The sequence below is a fragment of the Martes martes genome (genome assembly GCF_963455335.1).
Source record: "Martes martes genome assembly, chromosome: 17".
NCBI classification, from domain to species: Eukaryota; Metazoa; Chordata; class Mammalia; order Carnivora; family Mustelidae; genus Martes; species Martes martes.
In genome coordinates this window covers 1909305-1931192 of record NC_137905.1, presented here as the reverse complement: position 1 = coordinate 1931192, position 21888 = coordinate 1909305, and the positions used below count along the sequence as shown (strand labels likewise).

The 21888-nt window shown below is 60.8% G+C and overlaps 1 protein-coding gene across 2 annotated transcripts in view; it reads left to right on the top strand.

Annotated features, from left to right (window-relative positions):
* The window catches only part of BANP (BTG3 associated nuclear protein), a 117633-nt gene extending 105554 nt beyond the window's left edge, over positions 1 to 12079 (top strand). For both annotated transcript variants that reach the window (XM_080829130.1, XM_080829128.1), the window contains one exon: positions 11694 to 12079. In XM_080829130.1, coding sequence (XP_080685256.1) covers positions 11694 to 11747 — 54 coding nt within the window. In that variant the 3' untranslated portion in view covers positions 11748 to 12079. The remainder of the gene's footprint in view (positions 1 to 11693) is intronic.
* Positions 12080 to 21888: the final 9809 nt, after the last annotated feature.

Genomic DNA, 21888 nt, shown 5'->3' with positions numbered 1-21888 from the left:
GTTAAGTTTTTAATTTTTTGAGGATCCTCCATATTGTTTCCCTTGGTGGCTGCGCCAGTGTGGAGTCCCATCAGCAGCGCACCAGGGCTCCCCTTTTTTCCATGTCCTCAAACCAAGAGTCGGATGCTTAACCGGCGGCGCCACGCAGGGGCCTTTCATTGTGGTTTCGATTTGATTTCTGCCGTGTGACACCCAGGAGAGGAACCAGCGCAAACCCCGAGAGTTCTCACCACAAGAAGAGATTTTGCCCCTTTTCCCTTCTTCCCTTTCATTTTCTTACATTTACATGAGAAGCTGGGTGTTCGCTGAACCTGCTGTGGTAATTCTTCCACAATATATGTAAATCAAGCCATCATGCTGTCTGCCTTCGACAGTGGTGTATATTGGTTATTTTTCAGTAAAACTGGAAAAAAGAAGAGTGGGCATCTTTGTCTTGTTCCTGATTTTATTTTTTATTTATTTAGTTATTTTTTTAAGATTTTATGTATTTATTGGACAGAGAGATTACAAGCAGGCAGAGAGGCAGGCAGAGAGAGAGGAAGGGAAGCAGGCTCCCCGCTGAGCAGAGAGCCCTATGCAGGACCCTGGGATCACGACCCAAGCCGAAGGCAGAGGCCAAACCCACTGAGCCACCCAGGCGCCCCTTGTTCCTGATTCTAGAGAATAAGCTTTTACCCTTTCACTGTTGAGGTGATGTTAGCTGTGGGCTTCTCACGTACAGCCTTTATTGAGCTGAAGTAGGTCCCTTCTGTACCCTACTTGTTGAGACTTTTTATCATGAGAGGACGTTGTGTTTTGCCAGATGCTTCTTCGGCGCCTATAGGGATGATCCTGTGATTTTTATTCTACATTTTATTAACATGGTAGATCATGCTAATTGATCTGTGTGTGTTGAATCATCTTCGCGTCCCCCGTGTCCTCACACTTGATCATGGTGTCTGGTTTGCTGGTCTTTCATAGAGAATTTTCACATCTACAGTCATCTGGGATATCAGCTTGCATTTTTCCTCTCTGGTGGTGTCTTCATCTGGCTTTGGTATCAGGGTAATACTGGCCTTGTAAAATGAGTTTGGGAGTATCCTCTCGAGTTTTTTGGAAGAGCTTGAGAAGGATTGGCATTAATTCTTCTTCAAGTGTTTGGAAGAATTCATCAGTGAAGCCATCTGGCTTAGGCTTCTCTGCGTTGGAGGTTCTGATGACTGTTTAATGTCCTCGTTACTGGTCTGTTCACATTTTATTTCTTCGTGATTTCATGGGGCAGGTTGTGTTTTCTAGGAACTTGTTCCTTCTAGGTTGTCTAGTTGGTTGGCACATAAATGCTCACAGTAATTGCGTAGGATCCTTCTGCATTTCTGTGGTGTCAGTAGTAATGTCTCCTCTTTCATTTCCCATTATATTTGAGTCTCTCCTCAGTCTGGCTAAAGATTTGTCAATTTTGCTTATCTTTTCAAAAAAAACAGCACCGCCCACTGTATATATACGTTTGTTGTTGCCGTATCCCTTCAGTGTATTGGTGAATTAACCCCTTTATCATTATACACTGACCTTCTTTGTCTCATTACAGTTTTTGACTTAAGGTCTATTTTTTTTTTTTTTTTAATGTAAGTGTAGCAGCCCTTGTTGGGTTTTGTTTTCCACTGGCCTGGAATATCTTTTCTACCCATTCACTTGGAGTCTCTGTGTGTCCTTAAAGCTGAAAGGGGGTCTCTTTCTAGACAGCCTGTGGTTAAGTCTTGGTTTTGATCCATTCAACTCCTCTGTGCCTTTTGATTGGATAATTTAATCCATTTATATTTAAAGTAATTAGGAGAATTACTAATGCTTTTCTTAATTGTTTCCTTCCTGTTTTGTAGTTCTCTTGTCCCTGCATTCTTCCCTCTATCCAGTGATGGTTGTCTGAGGTGATGCTCTTTGATGCCGTTTCCTTTGTAAGGTTTTGCTTTGTTGTTACCATGAAGCTAATTTAGCATCTTTTTAAAGTTGATAACAACTTCAGTCACATGAAAAACTACTCTTTACCCTCGCCCCATTTTATGCTTTTGATGTCACAATTTATATCTTTTTACATTGTGTATTTATTGACGAATTATTATGGTTTTTTTTTTTAAGTTTTTCTTTTTCAAGTAAACTATACCCAGCATGAGGCTTGAACTCATCCACCCTGAGAGCAAGAGTCCTATGCTCTTCAAACTGAGCCAGCTGGGTTGCACCCCCGGACAGTTATTTTTAATGTTTCTCTCGTTTACCTTTTGTGCTAGAGTTAGTGATGAGCCCGTCAGCACATGTGGCGGGGTGTTCTGAGTTCGTGCCCTCACCTGCCTCGGTGTGTCCTGTATTTCTGTCTGTCTTGTGTTACTAATTAGCATCTGCCCATCTCTGCCTGCAGAACTCCTTTCAGCGCCTCCCCTAAGGCGCGCTCGTGGTAATGGCCTCCCTCTGCTTGAGTTCGTCCTGCAATGAGTTTCTGTCCTTCGTTTTTGGAGGACACCTCTGCTGGCCGTTCCGGTTGGCAGCTTTTTCCTTTCAGCGCTCTGAGTGTATCCCCCCTCTAGCCTCTGGTCCACATCGCTTCTGCGGAGAACTCCACCGAGAGCCTGTGTGGGTTCCCTGGTACACGAGTTGTTGGCTCATGGCTGCTTGCAAAGCTTATCTTCCCTGTGGTTTTAGAGTTTTATTATAATGTGTCCTGGAAAAGATAATTGGGGTTGGGGTCTGGGGGGCCATCGTGGAGCTTTGTGAACTGGTATTCCTTGAACTCAGGTCCTGGTACCCGTCTGCTTCTCTCCTCTTCGGAGTCCAGCCATGTGCTCATGGCTTCTCCGGAAGTTCTCCTGGAGCTCCCGTTGGGGTCTCCTCCCCTTCCCTCCTTGTTCCCTGTGCTGAGTGAGTCTGGGGATGTGTCTTCTGGACCCATCACTGCCCCTTCTGCCGGACCCGTCTGTCCGTGAAGCTCTCTGCCGAGGGCTCGTCTCACTGCATTCTTCAAGGTCAGGGTTTCTGATTTTAGCAAAATGTTCTCTCTCTTTGCGAACTCCTTCATCCTGTTGTTCGTGGATTGTTTCCCGAATTTCATTTAATTGTGTGTGTTCTCTTATTGTCCGCTGAATTTCTTTGAGAAGGTCATTCTGTCTTCTCTCCAGACTCTCTATGGCCTTTCCTTTTTTAGGATCCGTCGTTGTTCTGTCGGTTTTCTTTGGAGATGTCATGTCTCCATGATTTGCCGTGACCCTTGTGGCCTTGTGTTGGTGTCTGGACTCCAGTCTGCGTGGACGGGCGCTGGCAGGGATGCCTTTCACAGTCTGCCTGTCCAGGAACCTGGGTGAGCCGGCTAGCCGTGTGCTGGGGGCTTGTTGCTGGAGTCCTTGGGCAGGTGGCCTGGTGCCCGGCTCTGCAGGGTTGAGTCTGGACCCTGCGTTCCCTAAGGGCCAGTGCTGGAGTCTCTGGGCCACTCAGGTGCATACCTGAGCCCCCCACTCCTGCCCATGGGGAATGTGTCTGTCTTGGTGCAAAACTGTCTTTCCTTGGCTATCTGCCACCAGGGTGCTGTGATCCCCACCTGCACTCCTCAGCTGTTGAAAGGTATCCTCCTGCGGGGATAGGTGTTCAGACTGACTTTCCAGGAGGGGACGAGCACCAGAAGCCGCTGTGCCGCCCTCTTGCTGACGCGGCTCTCACTAGCTCCCATCTTCATGAATCCTCCCTGAACTTACAGCGCTCTCGCAAGGAGAACTCCAGGCACAGGCGACTTCACTGCTCAGTGTTCAGGTGCGTTCGGGGAAGAGCAGCAGTGCGTTGTAGACCCTCCCCGGAGCGGCCGCGACAACGAGGAAGCCTCCTGTCCGTCTTGTTTCATGAGGCAGCATGACCTTGACGCCCAAACCAAACACCAAAAGGGTGTTTCAGAGAAAGCAGGGAGGGAGAGAGGGAGAGAAAGAGCGTTGCCGAGCAGGGTTCCCTTGAAAATCCCAAACAATCCGAAACAAAGCATGAGCTGGACTTCGTAATGTTGAGTGGTAAGAGATGATGAGCAGGTTGGGTCGGGCTCAGGAGTGCAGGCTTGTGTGTCCGAAAAGTCAGTATAATTCACATCCATGAAGAGATCAACTGTGTGGTCTTGACAAACAGAAAAATCATTTATACAGTTCCACACCCTTTCGTGAGTAAGGGAACTCTTTTAGCAAACTAGGGGCAGAAAGGAACCTCCTTAGTCAACCGAGAGCTCGGATAAGCACCCTGCCTCGTGGGGCGGCATCGGCCACTCTGTCCCCGAGGTGAGGTGGAGACGGGCCTGTGGCCGTCTTGGCACGTCTGCTGAGATTTAAAGATGTGCACCTTGAAAATCCAGAAAGGAAACTGTCGTTATTTGCAGAGGAACGGTTACCTATGAAGAAAATCAAGAGAAATCCGCAAGCAAGCTATCAGAAGCAGTGAGTAGAGTTTGCAGGGTTGCTGGTCACATGCTCACCGTGCGAGACTTGGTTCTAATTACCAGGAAAAATCAGTAAGGATTAGTACAGCCTTTCAGACACTGGAGTTACATAGCGACTAACAGACGATAACAAGAAGCGGAGGCATCTGGCACGTGGGCGGGTTGGAAGCTTTGGAGTGTCTGTCCTTTACCGAACGGGGGAATCCCGTGCACTGCGGCTGAGACCTGTGCAGGGAGTTTTGGTGGAAATTGACAAGCTCGTTCTGGAACGTATTCGAAAATGCAAAGGGCCGAGAACAGCAGAGACTGTGTTGAAGACCTTGAACAACTTTGGAGGACACTGCGGATGCAGGGCCTCGGGGGATGGGACGCCCGCAGGTGGACCCGCTCGTGCGGGGCGTCTCGTTGAGCCATGGACGGCGCGGTGCAGGGAGGAAGGCGCTGTGGCCTGTGGTGGTTCTGGGTCCGTTAGATACGCACAGGGGAGCAGTTGTGAACCCCGTCCACGACATGTCCCGAACTCAGTGGGGCAGCACGTGCAGGAGACACCAGGAAGCTCCTGGGAGGAGTTTTCTCCGTGAGCTTGGAGTTCCGGAGGTTTCTCAGCTGGATACGGAAGTACGAGGGGAAGGAGACGCCCGGTGGTGGAGACTCCGGCTCACGAAGGGGCAGGAGGGCAGAGCGGGGCAGGCATTCGCCATCCTTTTGGCCGCGGACAGGTCCCCAGGATCAGTAAGGTGGTGAGGCTCCCTAGTTCCTGTAAGGTAAACACCCAGCATCATGTTTAAATGGACCAGACGGGTGGGGGAGGGAAGCTGTTCTGATCATTTCTAGAAACGAGGGTTGTAAATGTCATCCTTGCTGCCGAATTACGTAACGAGCAACGAGTACCGGTCCCGGGAGTCCACGGACAGACACGTAACCAGAGGAGACCTACAGATGGCCCAGGAACATCTGGACAGGTGTTCCTCTCACCGGGCAGATCCACGCCGCCACGAGACACCGCGGCCGGGAAGTTTCGCAACACGCTCGGTGTGCAGGGTGTGAGCTGCCGTATGTGCGGGTGGGAGTCCGTGTGCGGCCTCACGCCCAAGCCAGCACACACACCCCAGCGGCCCAGTGGCCCGTGTGAGCCCCTCCCCGGCAGGACGGTGACTTCGGAGACCAGGCCGGCTTGTGCCACGGGAACAAAGGAGTGGCGGCCTCCGCAGCGAGGCCCGTGGCCCACGCATGTGGTGTGGGAAGGAGGAGGACACCGTGCGACCCCACTGTGCTGCTCTGAGACCAGGCAGGACGGCCACTGGTGTTAGCCGCCCCCAGGCGGGCAGAGGCCCTTGTGACCCCGGAGCCTGGCATCACGGATGCGGCGCTGCGTCCTTTTCTCCGTCACCCTTCAATTTAAAAGGTTGTGCTTTTTTTTAGTTTTAAGATTTTATTCATTTGTTAATGAGCAAGAGATTGAGAGAGAGAGAGACCGACCAGAGGCGGAGGGGGGCAGGACTCGATCCCAGGACGCCCCGATCATGACCTCAGCCGAAGGCAGACACTTCACCGACCAAGCCACCCAGGCGTCCCTAAAAGGTCATCTTTAAACCAAACAAAAGACGGAATTTTGCCACCAGTAGACCCACACTGAATGGAGTTTCAAAGACTGTCCTCTGGGCAAAGGGAGAGTGATCCCGGACGGAGGATCCTGAGGTATGGGGGCCACGCGGATGCGTGGGTGGTCCCAGAAACCGGGCTCGGACAGCGCGGGGTGAGCGTGTCGTGGAGGAGGAGTCAAGGCGTGCGGGAGGCTGCCGTGTGTGGGCTGGGGTCTCGCAAGCTGTGGTTCCTTATACATGGCAGGCCTAGAAACCGTGTAGAGTGTCCGAACAAGCAGTAGGGTGGGGGGTCGCGATCCAAAGAGCCCCGGTCGGTGCAGAAGAGGGGAAGGAAGTAGGGCGGACAGCGGGGGAGCGGGCCGACATGCGCGCGCGTGGTGAGTGTGCGGGGCGCTCCCGGGGGGGTGGGCCTCCCTGCCCGTGGTCCAGGCACGAGTGCTGTTGGGGCTGTGGGGCCCCTGGGATGGCCGTGACCCAGCACCGCAGCTGAACCACCACCCTGTGTTTAGGAGGGAGGGTCCCGCAGACCCCTCGCTGGGGCGGGGACCCCGGTAGCTGTTTAGGTCATGAGCGCAGCCTGTGTGACCTTAGAATAAGAGGAAATAGCCGCGTCTCAGCAGGGGCAGAAATAGCCTTTGATAAGCGTCATCCCTCCGGAGCGTCGGGAGAGGCAGAGACGTTCTGGAAACAAGGGACCTCCGTGGCTTGGTCGGGGCTTCCACAACACAGGACAGCTCACGGCCCGGGTTCCCGTCACCACCTGGGGACAGGTAGTGGGAAGGGAGAGACACATCGCAGTGACGCAACTGGGTTCTAGAACGTTCCAAATAATTTCTGAAGGTAAGATCCAAAATAATTGCCAAGGATGAGTTGGAACCGTTAAGAGGTGAGCAGTGTTTGGGGGATCGAAGTCGACGCATGAAACGCTGCGTTTCTGTAGAGCGGCAGCAAGCACTTACCGAAACGCTGACAAGCCGTCGTCTGTTGGTGTCTGAAATACCGGCTTCTGAATCCAATTCAAGACGCACGCGGTGTCTTCAGGGGAGGCCTGTCCCGCGTCGGCGGGGTAGTGTGCCATTGGTCCCTGGCCTGTCCTTCTCCCGTGCCGTTGGCCCCTCCCTTAAATCCTGACCCCGGGGGGCGGGGGGACCTGTGCACCCCACGTTGGGACCGCCTCCCCCAGCCTGGACTCCGCGGCCCGGCCCGGCCTCTGCTCCCCTGGGTGTGCCCTCCACTCCCGCCTGCATCCACTTCCTGTCCCTCACCTTGGCAAAACCCCAGACTTGGAAAACTTGAATTTTTGCCTGCACCTGCAGCTGCGCCTGGTGAGCTGGGCGAAAGGCCCCTGGCCGGGTGGTGGCACGTCCCCTGGGAGACCCCGCCCTCCCCGGTGGACGCTTAATTCTGCCTGGTGGTTTCATCCGTCCTTCCGCCGGCGGTCACGGCCTGCTGCGTCTCCCCGTCTTCACCCACCTCGGGCTGCTCCCTGACGTCATCTGCTGAAGCCGTCAGGAGGGAGGTTCTGCCTTGCTGCCCCCTGACTCTGCCTCCCGCCGTTGCCACGAAGGAACCACCATGCACCCTCGTAAGCCCGGCCCACCTGGCCCCCTCCCGTTCCCCACAGGCCTGATCTGGTTTAAACGTCCCTTCAGGTCACTCTGTTCGACCGTGTCCCGCCTAGCCCTCCTCAGGGCAGCCCGGCTGCCAGGACGAGGGGAGCTGTGGGCCCCGGGCCCTCACGCCTGGCTGCCGGCTCTGTTCCCTGCAGGGACCTCCGGGTGTGACCACGCAGGGGCCCCTGGCCGGCGGCCAGGCCGAGTGGGTGTGAGGCAGGCCTCTCCATGGATCCCAGGCCCAGGCATACCTCAGTGAGGACCTCATGCTGGCCGGCGGGCCCGGGGCGGCTCCAAGAACCCCTGGAGCCAGACCCGCCTTATCACGGCGAAGCAGCTCCCTCCTCCGCGGTGTCTGTGACTGCCGGCGTTTCCAGAATGATCTCAGGGCCGAGGGTGTTGCCGACTCGGGCCCGTGGCTGCTGATGACAGGGACAGCCTGCGTGTGCTCTTTGTGGCTGCTGGCCCCAGACCTCGCAGATGGATCTCGTAGGTCCTCGGCAGAATTTGCTTTACTCTCCTGCTTCTCTGTCTAGCCAGGACCGGGCCTCCAGAGGCCCCGGGGACGGCCCGAGTACTCCTGCGCTGGCCTCAGCCCTACCCCCTCCCGCTCAGTGGTGAGGCCAGGGGCGTCGTGTCACCAGTAAGCTGGGAGTGCCGGGGCCTGGCAGCCTACGTGGGTCCAGAGGCGGGTCACGGAGGACCCCGTGGTTCTCAGCCAGTGGAGGTTCTGACCCCGCGGGACGCTGGCCGACACGTGAAGATGTTTTTGGTTGTTAGAACTGGGGAAGGGGGTGCTCTAGGCATCTGGTGGGTGGAGGCAGGATCCAGGACCTGCGTGAGGAGGGAGGGGAGAGGGAGGGGGAGGAGCCGGGGAGGGAGAAGATACCTCCAGTGAGGCCAGGCGTCTCAGAGCACGGCCGCCTTCCCATCTGCACGGCATTCGTTCCTCGCCTTGGCCAGGACTGAGGGGGAGAAGGGATGCCCTGGCCCAAGGGGTCTCCCACCCCGATGTCTGCAGCCAGTGGCCTCTGGAAGAGGGGGCCTGGATGGACTTCCCACGGAGGCTCAGGGTGCCAGGGCCATGCCTGTCCCTCGGGGCCTTGCTCGAGCCCATGCCCTGGGCTCCTCCTTACCAACCACCCCTCCGGGCCGAGGCCCGGGCAGCAGAGTACATGGTGGACGGTGGGGGTTCAGCTTGGGTCAGGAGGGGCTGAGGGGCAGTCCGGCAAGAGCTGCAGATGTGGACAGGTCTGCCCCACACGCAGGGGTTAACGCTGGTCGGGGAGACAGAGGAAGCCACGTGGGCCTGACGCAGACGACACAGCAGGGCTGTGCCAAGGCAAGGGGGTGCCCGCAGCGCCAGATAGGGCTGCGGCGTCGGACTGGCCCCGACCCGCCCTACCCAGCACCTGGGTGTGTGGGCTCAGCTTCTGCAGACTCAAGCCCTGTGCTACCCGAGTGGAAAGCAACACCCTGATAGTCCGTGAGAACCCTGTCCCCGCTGGGCCAGAGAGCAGACAGGGTCTGCTGTCCGTCTGTGCTCTGCCTCGGGCTGTCTGTCCCACTCCACCCCCTTCAGTCCATGCAAGTGCCTCGTCTCCTCTTGGCCTCGGCGCTCATCTGTCCTGTGCGGTGTCTGGTGTCTCCCGGGGATGAGACTCCCGTGGGGCAGGAGCAGCAGGGACTGGGGCCTCTGGGCTGGCCACTGGGGGAGGGGCCGGACTTCGGTTCGTCACATTCCTGCTCCTGGGAATAGTGACCGTCCAGGGTGGTGTTTCCCAGGTCCCCTTCACGGCAAAGTACTCTTTTTTTCTCTATTATAAGAAGGATTTTGAGGAAAAATACTTTCAAACTATATGAACGCTTCACGCTTCCTCGAACTCCACGTATTTATCCGTTTGTCTGAGTTTGGACTCAGGAACTAGTTGTTGTTGGGTTTTTTGTTTTTTTTAGCAGTGTGACCTGTCACGCTCAGCAAGCCCCATGAGCTGGCTCCCGAGTGTTTTGACAGCCCCCAGGCTCCTTGTTGGCTTCCTGGCCACTGGTGTGTTGGAACCTTCCGGAAGCACTTGATGCTTCCTGGCTGGGTGGAAATCTGCCGTCTCTGCAGGGGTCCTGCTCACTCTTCGTGGAAGATGGTGTTTAGAAACCAAGATCTGGAGGGTAGGGGTGCTCGGGACCCTTGCCCTGGGGTGTCCTTGCTCCCAGGGTGTGTGTGTGCACGAGCGTGTGTGTGCATGTGTGTGTGTATGCACGTGTGTCCGCACAGACACACCTGCTTGCTTACACGCCTGTATGTATGTTATCTGCTGCTGAGTCCCCCCCCTCCCGGCGCGAGGTTCCCCCCCTCCCCTTGTCGCGTGGGCCACATTCTCAGTTCTTCAATGCACAGAACCCCTCTCTTGATCCCGGCTAGGCTTCCGTGGCCCTTTGGGAGTCTGGGCTGATGGCAGAACTGGTCGGTGAGGCTCTCTGACCAGATCTCTGGAAGGGTGCCGGGAGTCACTGTGGTAACAAGAGCAAAAGGCTGAAAAGCTCTCTCTGTGTCCAGAATGCTTCCACAAACCCCGGCTTGGGCATCTGCTGCAGACTTCTAGATCCCTGGCTGAAGGTCAGGGGCCGAGGGGAATGGCGGGGGTTCCCCAGGCCCAAGCGCGTGGAGGTGAGAGGAGCGAGTGTTTTAACGAACCAGCTGGGATCTGGCTCCGGGGCCATGGGGCAGAGGAGACAGTGCTCCAGACCACGTCCGGGGCTGGCTGGGACTTCCGGCTTTCTGGAGTTGCGGGGAGTCCCCAGCTCTCCACCGCACGGGACAGCACCGTCCCGTTCCCTCGCTCCTGGCCCGGCAGGGCTTTCTGCCCGTTGGACTGGCCGTGCAGCTAGGAAAGAGGCGGGGAGGGGAGCACGTCCTGCCCCAACAGCCCGCCTTCCAGGGCCTGCGCGCCCTCCCTCCCTCTGCCGCCGGAGGGGCTCCCCGTCTCCTCCACCCGGACGTGCTTCGTCAGAAGGGAGGTCCTGCCCGCCTGCGGCCCATTTCCTTTGTCAGGGCACTGCTCCCCCCCGACCCCCGGCCGGGCCAAGCCTGCCCCTGCCCCCCGGAGGTGTGGCCACGGTTTGCTTATCTGACTGCTGGGGCACTGACCTGGAACTGGAGAACATGGGGGGGCACGTGGGGCAGTGAAGCGGGGGGCTTGGGGTTCAGGAAGGGGCTTCTCCCTGTGGCACCGAGGCCGTCAGCCGTCATTCGTTCCAGCCTCCCCGCACAGGCGGTTCAGCCCTCATGTGTCCAGATACCTCTTCCCGTCTCGTCCTTCCTCAACCCGAACTCCTTGGTTCCTCGTGCCTCCTGGGCTAATAGCTTCTGCCGCATCCACTGGCATTTCCTTTTGTGGCCTGAAAATACCCTCTCAAGGGCCCAGAGGACCCCGTGTTCCCTGGCGGGGGTGGTGGACTGAAATCCGGTGAGACTCCCAGTGTGTGAATTTGATCACCAGCAAAGCTGTCTTCTCTACACCGGCGCGGGCTTGAACTCACGGCCCTGAGATCCAGACCTGAGCTCGGCTCAAGAGTCCGACGCCCAACCGACTGAGCCACCCGGGCACCCCGAGCTGTGGGTTTTTTTTAAAGGGCCTCGTCCTGTTTGATCACGATTAAAAGTCAATGACGACCGCGTCACCCCTGGGCTCTTCACTGCTCTTTCTCTTGCTGCTTTGGTCTTGAGATCGTGAGCGTAGGGGGCGGTCGGCGCCTCGGTCATCTCTTTGCTGATGAGGAGGTTGTGTGACGGTCCCCGCCTGGGGAAGGGCGTGGTAGGGCCGCTCCCGTGTGCTCACCCCAGCTGACCTCGGTGCTGTCCGGCGGCTCACCAGCCTGGTCTGACCTGGTCCTGTCAGGCCCCTCGGTCTGCGCCCCTTGACCCCGTTGCCCTTCTCTGCACCTCTTCCCTGTGGGCCTCTCTTCAGGACGGCGCTGCGGTGGGCAGCCTCTCCGATGACCTCACTGACCCATGCATCTTGGTTTTGTCACCTTCCCACCTTGCATCAGGTCCAGTTCAAGTGGCCAGTGGAATATGGCGGCGCTGGCGGTGCTGACTGCTGAGGCCGAGCAAGCTTCGTGTCGGTCCCTCGGGTCGTGCGCCGTGAAGGCTGCCTGTCACCGCCGGGACGCTCGGGCAGCCCCGTGGAGAGGCCGCTCGGAGAGGCGCTGAGCTCCGTGGCCGAGAGCCCCCCGATCCTGCTGGCCCGGCCGTACCTCCAGATGAGACTGCAGACCCTGCCGACGCGAGCCCACAGCCGCACACGCGGTCCCGAGCGAGGATGCCCCCCGTCAAGCCCTTTCCGGAGAAAAGGGGCCCGGGTCCCAGTCACACAGATGAGCAGTGCTGTCGCCTGCTGCAACGTGGAAAATAAACCTGCACTATTGGGCTGAGTGATGGAGCGAGATTTGTGGGGGGAGCTCTGAGGGCGGCTTCTCCCAGTGGCTCATAAGGGAAGGCGTGGAGGGGGGAGGAGCTCCCACAGAGGGATGTTAGAGACGAGGGGGACACGCGTCCATGTCCGAAAACATCTTTCTCATTCATGGGGGCAATGGGAGGGACGTGGACACTTTGGGGAATCAGGATAGACGGCAGGGCGGGTCTCCAAGGTGCTGTCAGTGACGGTGTTGTGCCTGCCCCTCGCACCCTGAACCTGGGCTGGGCCTGCGCGCACAGTGTCATGCGGCAGGAGCGATGGCGTGGGGCTTCTCCTCGATGGGAGATTCTAGAAGCCCTGTAGCTCCTCCCCGCTCCGACTGTCGGGGAAGCCAGCCGCCATGCTGTGGGGACCCTCGGGCAGGCACGTGGGGAGGAACTGAGGTCTCCAGCCAAAGCCAACCAGCCTGCCAGCTGGCGAGGAGCCCCACCCGGCCTTCCGAGGAGACCGCCGTGCGTAGCCGCAGAGGAAACCGCCAACAGAAAGCGCGAGCGGTAGTGAGCGCCGTTTCCTGTCCTAAGCCAGGAGCCGCTGGGTGACTCGTCGCGCAGCCGGGGATCACTGAAGCCAGCCCCGCCCCGTGCAGACCGTAGATGAGGGATGCACCATAGCTGGGCGCCAGGGACACACAGGAGCACCCCGTCCTCCCGAATACACGTCTTAAGATCCCGGAGTGACTGCTCGCTGCGCAGCCTCCGCTACCGCCCAAGGTTCCGGCTTCGCCCCGTTCCGGAGCGGCCCACCCCTGCCCGCAGCGCCGTGAGGAGGGCGGTCAGACGCCCCCGGCCACCTTCACCTGGTGGCAGCCTGTCCAGCGAGTTCAGCCCGCGGGAGGCGGGTGTTCGCTTCTCTCCCCCCACCCCGGGCGTCGGGCCGCGCCGTCCGTAGGTGGCGCGTCCCGTGTTTGCCCCATGAAAGACGATGCCTCGTCCGAAATGCCGAATCAGGGTTCTTGTGGGTAAGCCGGATGCGCTCGTGCTCGGCCGAGCGTCGGGACGGCTGCGGAGCTGGAAGCCCGCGGCGCTGCGGATCCCGGGACTGTGGTTGGGGCGTCCGGAGCACACCAGGCCCTGGGGGTCCGAGCCCTGCCGGCTGGTGGGACCACCGGTTTGGACCCGCTGGGTTCCTGCTAATAAGCCCCCTGGGCTTCGTTTACGCCCCAGAGCTCTCGGTTAGCATGTCAAACCCCAGGCATGGGGATCGTCATTCAGGAAGCGGCAGTCGGGCCTGAGAGGGTTTACGCGTAATCGCATTTGCTGCGGGAAAATCCGTCAAGGGGGGTGCGGCGGGCAGCGTGCCCAGAGGGGCTTCCGAGCTGGAGCTGGCCGCAGAGCCCGCTGTCGACCGGCGACGGGAGGCACCTACGTGGGTGTGGTCGGCTCGGGGGCTCCTCAGACGGCACCTCTGGGAACGCCTAGACAGGCCGGGCCGAGCCAGCAGGACGGGCTTCGCACCGGAGACCCACCTTCAAGGATTGGGCTCCCCCAAGTCCACGAGGCCACCAGAAGCAGTCAGCGCTGACCCACGTCCGCAGGCAAATTTCTTCTTCCTTGAGGAGGCTCTGCTTTCCTCTCGGCGTCCTTCAGTGGAGAGGGGGCGGCCCACCCACCGCTCGGAGGGTGAGCTCCTGCACCCGGACGTCAGCCCCGGCCGCCGGGCCCCTTCCCAGCAGCCCCTGTGTTATCAAACAGCGGGCTGGGGACGGATGTGAGCCCATGTGTGGACATGCGTGTCATGTGTGTCGTGTGTGAGCACGCGTGTGCGAGTGTGCCTGGGGCCTCTTGGGGGCTGGGGGTCCTCTGCAAGGCTGCTGTCCCCGAGAGCGGTCCCTCCTGCCCTGTCTTCACATCCGCTGTGGAATCCCCATCTGGCACACAGTAGCAGCTCATAGCTACCTAAGAAAGGGGTCAATTATGGCCATGTTAAGTTCTCATGACTCAGTTTCCCTGCTAGCTCACGAGAGCCAAGGATGCCTTGGTCAGCGGACAGATCAGGCGGGTCTGGGGCCGTGGGATGTGGGCTCAGAGCAGAGATAGGCTTTCACGTTTGGTGACCTTGCCGCCACTGGGCACGTCAATAGCTTCCCCCAAGTTTGGTGGTCGGGGGGTGCTCCTTACCTGCCGCAGACGTGGACTCGGGGGCTCACGGAGGAACACGACGGCCGAGTGTCCACAGAGAATTAGGAGGGTCTGGAATGCACCCGTCATGCTTCTCCCCCAGTGCCCACCGCCCTCCCCGAGCTTGGGGCTGAGTCTGAGCTGCTCAAGTCTGCCGAGGTGGCTGCAGATAGGACCCCAGCAAGGGGCATCCCCCGACACCTGTGGGCTGGTAGCCCCCCAGGGGAGGTCTCCTGACCCCCCACCAGCAGTGCACCCCTCCGCTGCCTGAGGACGCAGCCCCAAGGGTTAAGAAAGCCGGCAGAGCCGCGCGGAGGACCATCTTCCGGCATCTTCCCCACGGGCTCGCGTTTAGGCAGGAGAAAGCAGGAGCAGAGCCTGCTGGAGACCGGGGGCCGGTCCTTCGCCCCCGCGGGCAGCCCGTCCGCCTCCCCGAATGTGCAAGACTGACTTTCTTCGGATCCCTCCTAACCAGGCAACGGCAGGGTTAAGTGCGTGAAAGGGGAGAGGGAGTCCCAGGCTGCCTGGGACTTGAAACTCCCCAGCTGAGAGCCGAGCAGCCGGAGGAGAGGCAGAGGCGGCCGCCCGGCGGGGCTGCAGGCACCTGGTCCGGGGCCGTCCCGGAGCGCTCGGAAAGCTGCCCGGACACACCGCACACGCCAGGACGCGCCGCAGACCGGCCACTGCTGCCCCCGGGGTAAGTGCTAAGAGCAGGCTCCCGCGACCGCGCTGGCCCTGGCGGCCCGGGAGGGAGGTGGGAAATGTGGTGCTTTCTTGGGGCGTTTGGAAGGGATGCTACTCGGGCAGGCTGCGTCTTTACCGTTACTATGAAGGCTTGCAGACCTGCAGCCAAACCGTGGGAACCGATGCCGTCTGGGGACGTCTCTAAGGCCGAGCGGGGCCTTCCGCTTACCCCGTAGAAAATTCCATGTCTGGACCAGATGTGAGCTCAGAGGCGGATCCGTGTGCCGGGCACAGAGACCCGTCTGCAGCCTGTGATCGGCCGCCATCAGGGCGCCCCTTCCTGAAGGCTTTCTCTGGGTGTCTGCGTGGGTTCCTTCCCGGGCTCCGTCCCCGGGGACAGCCTTCTCTCTCCAGGCGCCTGCTTCGCATGGGCTGTGAGCGAGTTCCACGGGTGTGCTTCTCGCTCAATGTGCGTCTCGTTACGGCCTGACTCAGCGAGCAGGCAGGGCCCGGTCCCCCGAGCACGCAGGAGCAGAACGGGATGCGTGGCTCGCAGGGCACGCGGTCGTCCCGGGCATGGACCTTAGGGTGTTTGCGAGCTGTGAGAGCGGGGTCCCCAGCAGGCCCGTGCTCCCTGATGTGTCTGGTTCCCATTAGCAGTCGGGCTGCCAGCGAGAGTCACGGCCACGGTTTCCGCATCCACTTCCTGAAACTCCCCAGGAAGGGTCCCCCATCCCATGCAGACTCGGCCCAAAGTCCCGGTGCGGGGAGTGCTGGAGGTTCTCCCGGGCTGGGTCTTCGGGAAGGATGGCAGCCTGCAGGGACCCGGGTGACAGACGGGAGGGGAAGTGGGTGAGGTTTCAAGGTTCCAGTCCCCCTGGGTGTTGTTGCGCTTTGAGCGAAAGTCTGGCACTGTGAGATCTCGGCGAGCTGGTGCCCTGTCTCGGTGATTCCTCGTGCCCCCTGTGTCCCGCGTGGTGCTGGGAGGGGGCAGAGGGGGTTTGGGGTTGTTGAGAACCCCGGCAGGACTCCCACCCCGTGCAGATGGTGTGAGAACCTGGGGCTCCCCGCCCACCCCGCGGCCTCCGGCGGTCAGTGCCTGCTGGCGGTCAGGTGTCTGGATTCAGAATTCTCCCCCTACTGATGGTCACAGCTGTCTTCCCAGGACTGGACTCCACGGAGCGAGGCCTCCCAGCCCGGGAGCTCGGCCCAAGCTGAGTGGTCAGAACGAGGTGCCCTGCTGGCCGCCAGGCACCTGGGCCACCTGCTCCTAACATGGGAGCTGCCGCCACCCGAGTGTGTCTGTTTCCATGTCATCCGCTGGGACCCTGTCCCCTCGGCTTTGTGCCGTGGCACGCGCCTCGTGACTGTGACCGAAAGAGGACGGCCGAGCTTCAGGTGAAGGCACCTGGTCCTGGTTTGGGTGTTTCTTGAGACGGAACCCTAACGTGCAGGGGTCCTTAGTGCGAGGTGCCCCGTAGGCAGGACTGGCTCTCCGCCGGCCTGCTCCCACAGTTCCCGCGGCTCCCACCTCCCCACTCCATGACCCCACAGTCCCAGGTGCCCAGGGCCTCCGGGCGTGGACGTGCCGTCACTGCGGTGGACAGTTGTGGCCCCCCTCCCGGAGGAGCCCTTCCCCACTGATCTGCACTTCCGGCAACCCAGGCTTTTTCCTTGAGGACCACCTCGGGGTGGCTGTGGGTGTTCACCCATGGGAGGAGTTAGGGGCTCTGGCCCCCAAGTCCCCACTATGTAATGTGGGGCCATGATGGGTGGGGGTGGGGCTCGCCCTTTCTCGGGCAGCAAACGTGCTCTCACCGCATGGGGCGAGGGGCCAGACCAGGCTTCGGGAGCGCTTGGGGGTCACTGAGCCCTGCACCCTTGCTCCCAGGTCTGGGAGCCAGGCCTGCTCCCAAAGTAGTGGGTTTACTGTGTATCCCGCCTGCCAGTGGCCGCTGTGGCAGTTTCCGTCCTCGCAGGAGCCCCCCCCAAAGCCCAGCAGGGACAGGTGTCCCAACTGCCTCTTATGGTCGCAGAGACTGGGCCTCGGGGTGGTTAAGTACTAGCCAAGGCCACAGGCCCACGAGCCCTGAGCCCACCGGCAACCTGGCTGTCCTGTCGTGAGGTCATCTGCCACCTGGAAGTCCCCAGCAGGGCCACGAATACACACGGTCCGCTCCCTGCGGGCATACAACGCCGTGGTGTGCAGCATGTCCGTGGGGCTCTTGGCCCTCCCTGCTGTGGGCTTTAGGACAGTCGCACCGAGTGCACACCCGAGCCCCTACGCAGCCCCCTCCCCAGCCAAGCAGCCCGTACCCGCTCGTCTCTGGGTTTGCCCGTGCTGGGCCTTTCCCATGACCACGCCGTGTTTGTGCACCGTGGCTGTGGCCTCCCTCCCTTGCATGCCCCAGCCCACCCCCGAGGTAGCACTTCCTTCCCCACAAGATCCCAGCCCTGCCTGCCCAGCCTTGCGGCCTCTGGGAGAGTCACTAGTGATCGCCGCGCGGCTGTCCGAGTCTCACCACCGCCCGGCACCGATGGTGGCCACAGGTCGGGCTGGCTCTGGCCTCACGTGCTGTCGGCGGCCTGAGCTGCTCCTTGTGACCAGCGCACACGCCCCCCGCGGCTCTCCTCCCCGAGGGGACGCCCCGCGGATCGTCACAGCAGTCTGACGTCTGTCCCACACGCAACATTCCCAGGGGCGGGGGAGGGGGGTGTGCTTTCAGAACAGCGTGGGTGGCGGTGACTTCAGGCAGGACTAGCGTCCCTCCAGGTGGACCAAGTCCCCAGGGCCTGAAGTTCCGCACCGGGAAGACCCCGAAGCCGGCCCAGGTTTCCATGATGGTGAGCGCCGGCGCCCTCACGGTGGGGAACACAGGGCCGGGACGTGGCCTGCGTGGTGGTGGTCGGTGTGTGTTTGCTTAGAAGGGGGGAGGCCGCCGTATCGCAGACACAGGCCCGGGGCACATGCGGCAGGCAGGTCCTCACACGCACGTGTGTGCACATGGACGGGAGCACAGGGCCCCGGGCCAGCGAGCGCGGACCACGCCACGTTTCAGACGGGCGGAGTGTGGGCGCAGGCCCCGCGGGCTGGTCTCCGGGAGTCCGTGCGGATGTCACCTCCCCGGTCAGCCCCCTCTGAGTAATCGAGGATTTAAACCCAGAGTCGGCCTGGCCACATCTGGCAGCGTCCGGGCCAGCACAAAACGTTTCCTTCTCGGCCGGCGTGTCTCCGCGGAGGGAGACGGCGTGGAGGGCCGCCAGGGTCGGGGCGGCCGCCGGCGTCCCAGCGCGCACCCCCGCACCTCAGAAGTCAGTGCGCCGCCGAGCCCCGCTCCCCGCCTTCCTGAGGCGCAGCCCTTGGCCGGGCCCCGCAGGAACGCCCTCCCTCAGGCCGTCCAGGGCCGTGAACTGGCGCAGAGGAAGAACCCCGTGTACTCTGTCCGGGGAGCGGGTACGTGGCCTCCTGCCACGAGAGCTCCGGAACGTTCCCTCCTCACCTTCCTCGTCTCTTTGCTCCCACGGGAGTCCTTCCCTTTGAGAGCTCGGCGTTCCCCTTAACGACCCGTCCAGACGCAGCCAGCGACGGGGCGTGCGTCTGTGTCTCCCCGTCGGGGCCGCGCGGAAGCCCCTCTGCCCCGGGGTCCTGAAACATCAGCCTCTGCCGTCCATGGCCTCCATGGGGGCCCACGGCTCCCCTCTGCCCACGGTCCTCTGCCCACGGCTCCTCCCGGGCCTACGAGGCTGGGGTGCGGGTGGCAGTGGTCCCCACCCCCACTGCCCACGGCGGGCGTGTGCAAGGGCAGATTTATGACTTCCCTTGTTTAAGATGCGGCAACTGAAAATGGCCTCTTCCTAATCCCTAGACGCCGTGGCCGTGTGACCTCAGTGGCTGAAGGACTTCGCAGGTGTTATGATAAGGATCTCGAGTCAGGGGTTCTCAGGGTCATCCAGTCATCCTGGGCATTGTCACAGGATCCTTACGGGGCAGGGCACTTGCACGGACAGAGCCCACGTGACCACAGAGGCAGAGGTTGGAGCGCTCTGGCCACACTTGGAGAACCGCCCCCGCCCCTGGTCCCACTTAGGCTGAACTGGCCCCTCCCCCAGCCCCCCGGGTTCCAGCCACTGGTTTGGGACGGGCTGGCTTGGGGCTGTCACTGGGTGTCCCCACCCGGTTGTGAGGCAGGCGGCTCTCAGGGCCTGCCGGAAGAGCCACGGGCCAGGTCCCCAAGTGGGCAGCCCCGTGTGCCCACAGCGAGGGCCTGCCGGGCTCCTGGCTTCGGGCCCTGGGTTCTCCTCGAGCCATCACCGCTCTGCTTCAGCGAGCACCAGCCCCGAAGACAAGTCCGAGCGTGTGAGCGGCAGCTCTCGGTCGGGAACGGGGGCGGCTCTGTGTCCAGCCCACCACCCCGAGATCAACGGTCACACGCTCCTGCGACTGGGCCAGCCAGGGGCCCCCTGCGTGTGGCCCTTAAAATCTGCTCCTGGGAAAGGAGTTTTCCAGAAGAGGCAGAGCTTCTCCGTCGGGGGGAGGAGGGAAGCGGCCACGAGGATTTGAAGCCGATGGACTTTGAGCAGGGCAGACCCCCGGGGCTGTGCGGGTCAGCGATCCCGGCCAAGGTCACCCGTGTGTGTCATTCACGAGCGGCCCAGGTGAGCCACAAAAGACAAGCTCTGGCGGGTGCCAGGCCCTGAGGACATGCAGGTGTGACGAAGATGGGGGGCACGTGTCTGAGGGGCCCAGGACAGGCCCCAGGACTGTGGGGGGACGGCAGGGACGCAGCGAGCATCAGGGCCTGCCCACTGGCTTCGCAGGTGGGTAAACCGAGGCTCAGGGTGGGCGGTGCGCTTGCCTTGACAGCCTCCTGGGCCGGCTCACCTTCTGAGGCCATGTTTTGTTTGTAAAGCAGGACGGTCAGGAGCGGTCCCTCTGGTGAGGTGTTTCCTGGCATCATTGTTAGCCCTGCTGTTGGCATCAGCCTCCACCACGGGGGCGGGGGCGGGGGCAGGGGCCGTGGGACACGTGGGCAGGAGCTGTTGCTTTGGAAAGTCCCCGTGTGGTCCGCTACGTGACGTGTCCAGCTCCTCGGAGAACGTGGGGAGCACTTCCTGCGAGGCGAGAGCGCCATGGGGTTGGGACACAGCCCTGGTGCTGGAACTGTGCCAGACAGGCCTTCCAAGCCCGCGCAGTGGGGCCACGCTGCCCCCCACCCCCACGGCCCAGGCCCGTCCCGGCTCCCCACTCCGCTGGCCCTGGCAGGCCGCTCCCGTTCCATCCGTGACGGGACGGCAGCGTGGCCAGGGCTGGTGGTAAGCTCACGGCTGCCCCGGGCAGGACTCAGGCCCCTCTCTGGGGGGACCTGGCTGACACAGAGGAGGTGCAGGTGGCGCGGGTCGCAGGCTTCCGGCGGGCCGCTGCGTCCGTGATCTCCATGTGAGTGCACCAGCCCGGAGCCAGCAGGAGCCCCGTCCTGTGCTGGTGCAGGCATTTGTGTGGCCGGAGCCTGTGTGGGCTTCTCATGAGGATCTTAGGATATCGACCCAACCCTCCCAACTCGCAATACCGCGTAAGCCCAGCTCGCCGCTGGCCTGAGGTGCGGGTCCCCTCAACCTGCCCCGGGGCCGCCGATGTCCGCCCAACACTGCCGGGTTTGGAGAGCTTTGCCCACACTGCCCGACCCTCCAAGCACCTGTGCCTACTCTACACCTGAGGAAGCGGAGCCCGGGAGGGGTGAGGTCCTGGGGTCAGCGCAGGACGAGTCCGCCCTGGAGACCCAGATGGTCGTCTCCGAAACCTCCGAGCGTGTTTTGTGTCCTGCTGCAGCATCGGGGACGGTGAGGGGAAGCACGGCGGACGTGGCCACCGCGCTTCTTCCCGGCTGCCGGCATGATGTTATACGGTGTTGTAGTTTCCAGTGTATGTGTGATACATGTCATTTTCATAGTCAGAAAAAATGTATGAAATCCTTGAAGAGCACAAGCGTAACACACGAAGCCTACGAGTCCTGGTGGACGGAGCAGGTCCCTTCCCGAGAGCGGCCCCTGAACCACGGTCGGCCCCACGTCCAGCCGTCTTGCAGGCCATCCACGCCTCCCGCCCTCGTTGTAACCCTGACTTGTCTGGAACGGAACGGGTTTGGTCACAGTTACTTCTGTGGCTCCCTTGTGCGTCCCTGCGATGACCGTTGAATGTACTGGGTGAGGCTCCCTGGGACAGACTCAGCCTGCAAGCTCCGTTCGCCTTTTGTCCTTACCCTCTTCATCCTGTCCGGAAGGCAGATGTGATGCCCAGAGGAGCAGCAGCCATCTTGTGGCATGAGGACAAAAGCCAGACTCTAAGGATGACGGGAGGGAAAGAGAGGAGCTGTGTCCCTGATGGTCCCAGGCCCTGTACTCTCCCTGGATCCCCCACCTCTGGGTGTCTGTCGCATGCTGGTATCTCTTCCTGAAGCCCCTCTCGCCCACTGGGTGTAGCCCCTTGGGGCCAGCCACCAGCACGGCGGGAGATCCCTTTGGGTTTTCTGATTGTGCTGGGGAAAGAGGCCAGCTTGAGGAGGGCGGGGACGTGGGTCCAAAGGGCACCACCCAGGAGGCCACTCACTAAGTGGTCAACGCTGGTGGCAAAGGAAGTCAAGCTGACTTCTCCCCAGAGCTGTGGGGAGCGTTGCAGTTGCTCTGCCCGGGGACTTGCAGAAGTGCCCACGTGAATGCCACGTCATTTCAGATCCTTGTCTCTGAAAAGGAGAAAATAAAATACAGTAAGGATTCTCGAGACAGAGCCTGTATATGGCAGGGCGGAGAACCTAGAATCCTAGAGCAGTTTTGAAAAAGTCGCCTAAATTGGGAGGGATCCCCATGCCTGATCCAGACCGGTCCTGAGCTGTGGCTTGCAGGACAGCGTGTGGTGTCACCGGAGGGACAGACGCACAGATGAGTGGGACAGAGTCAACGGCCCAGGAGTAG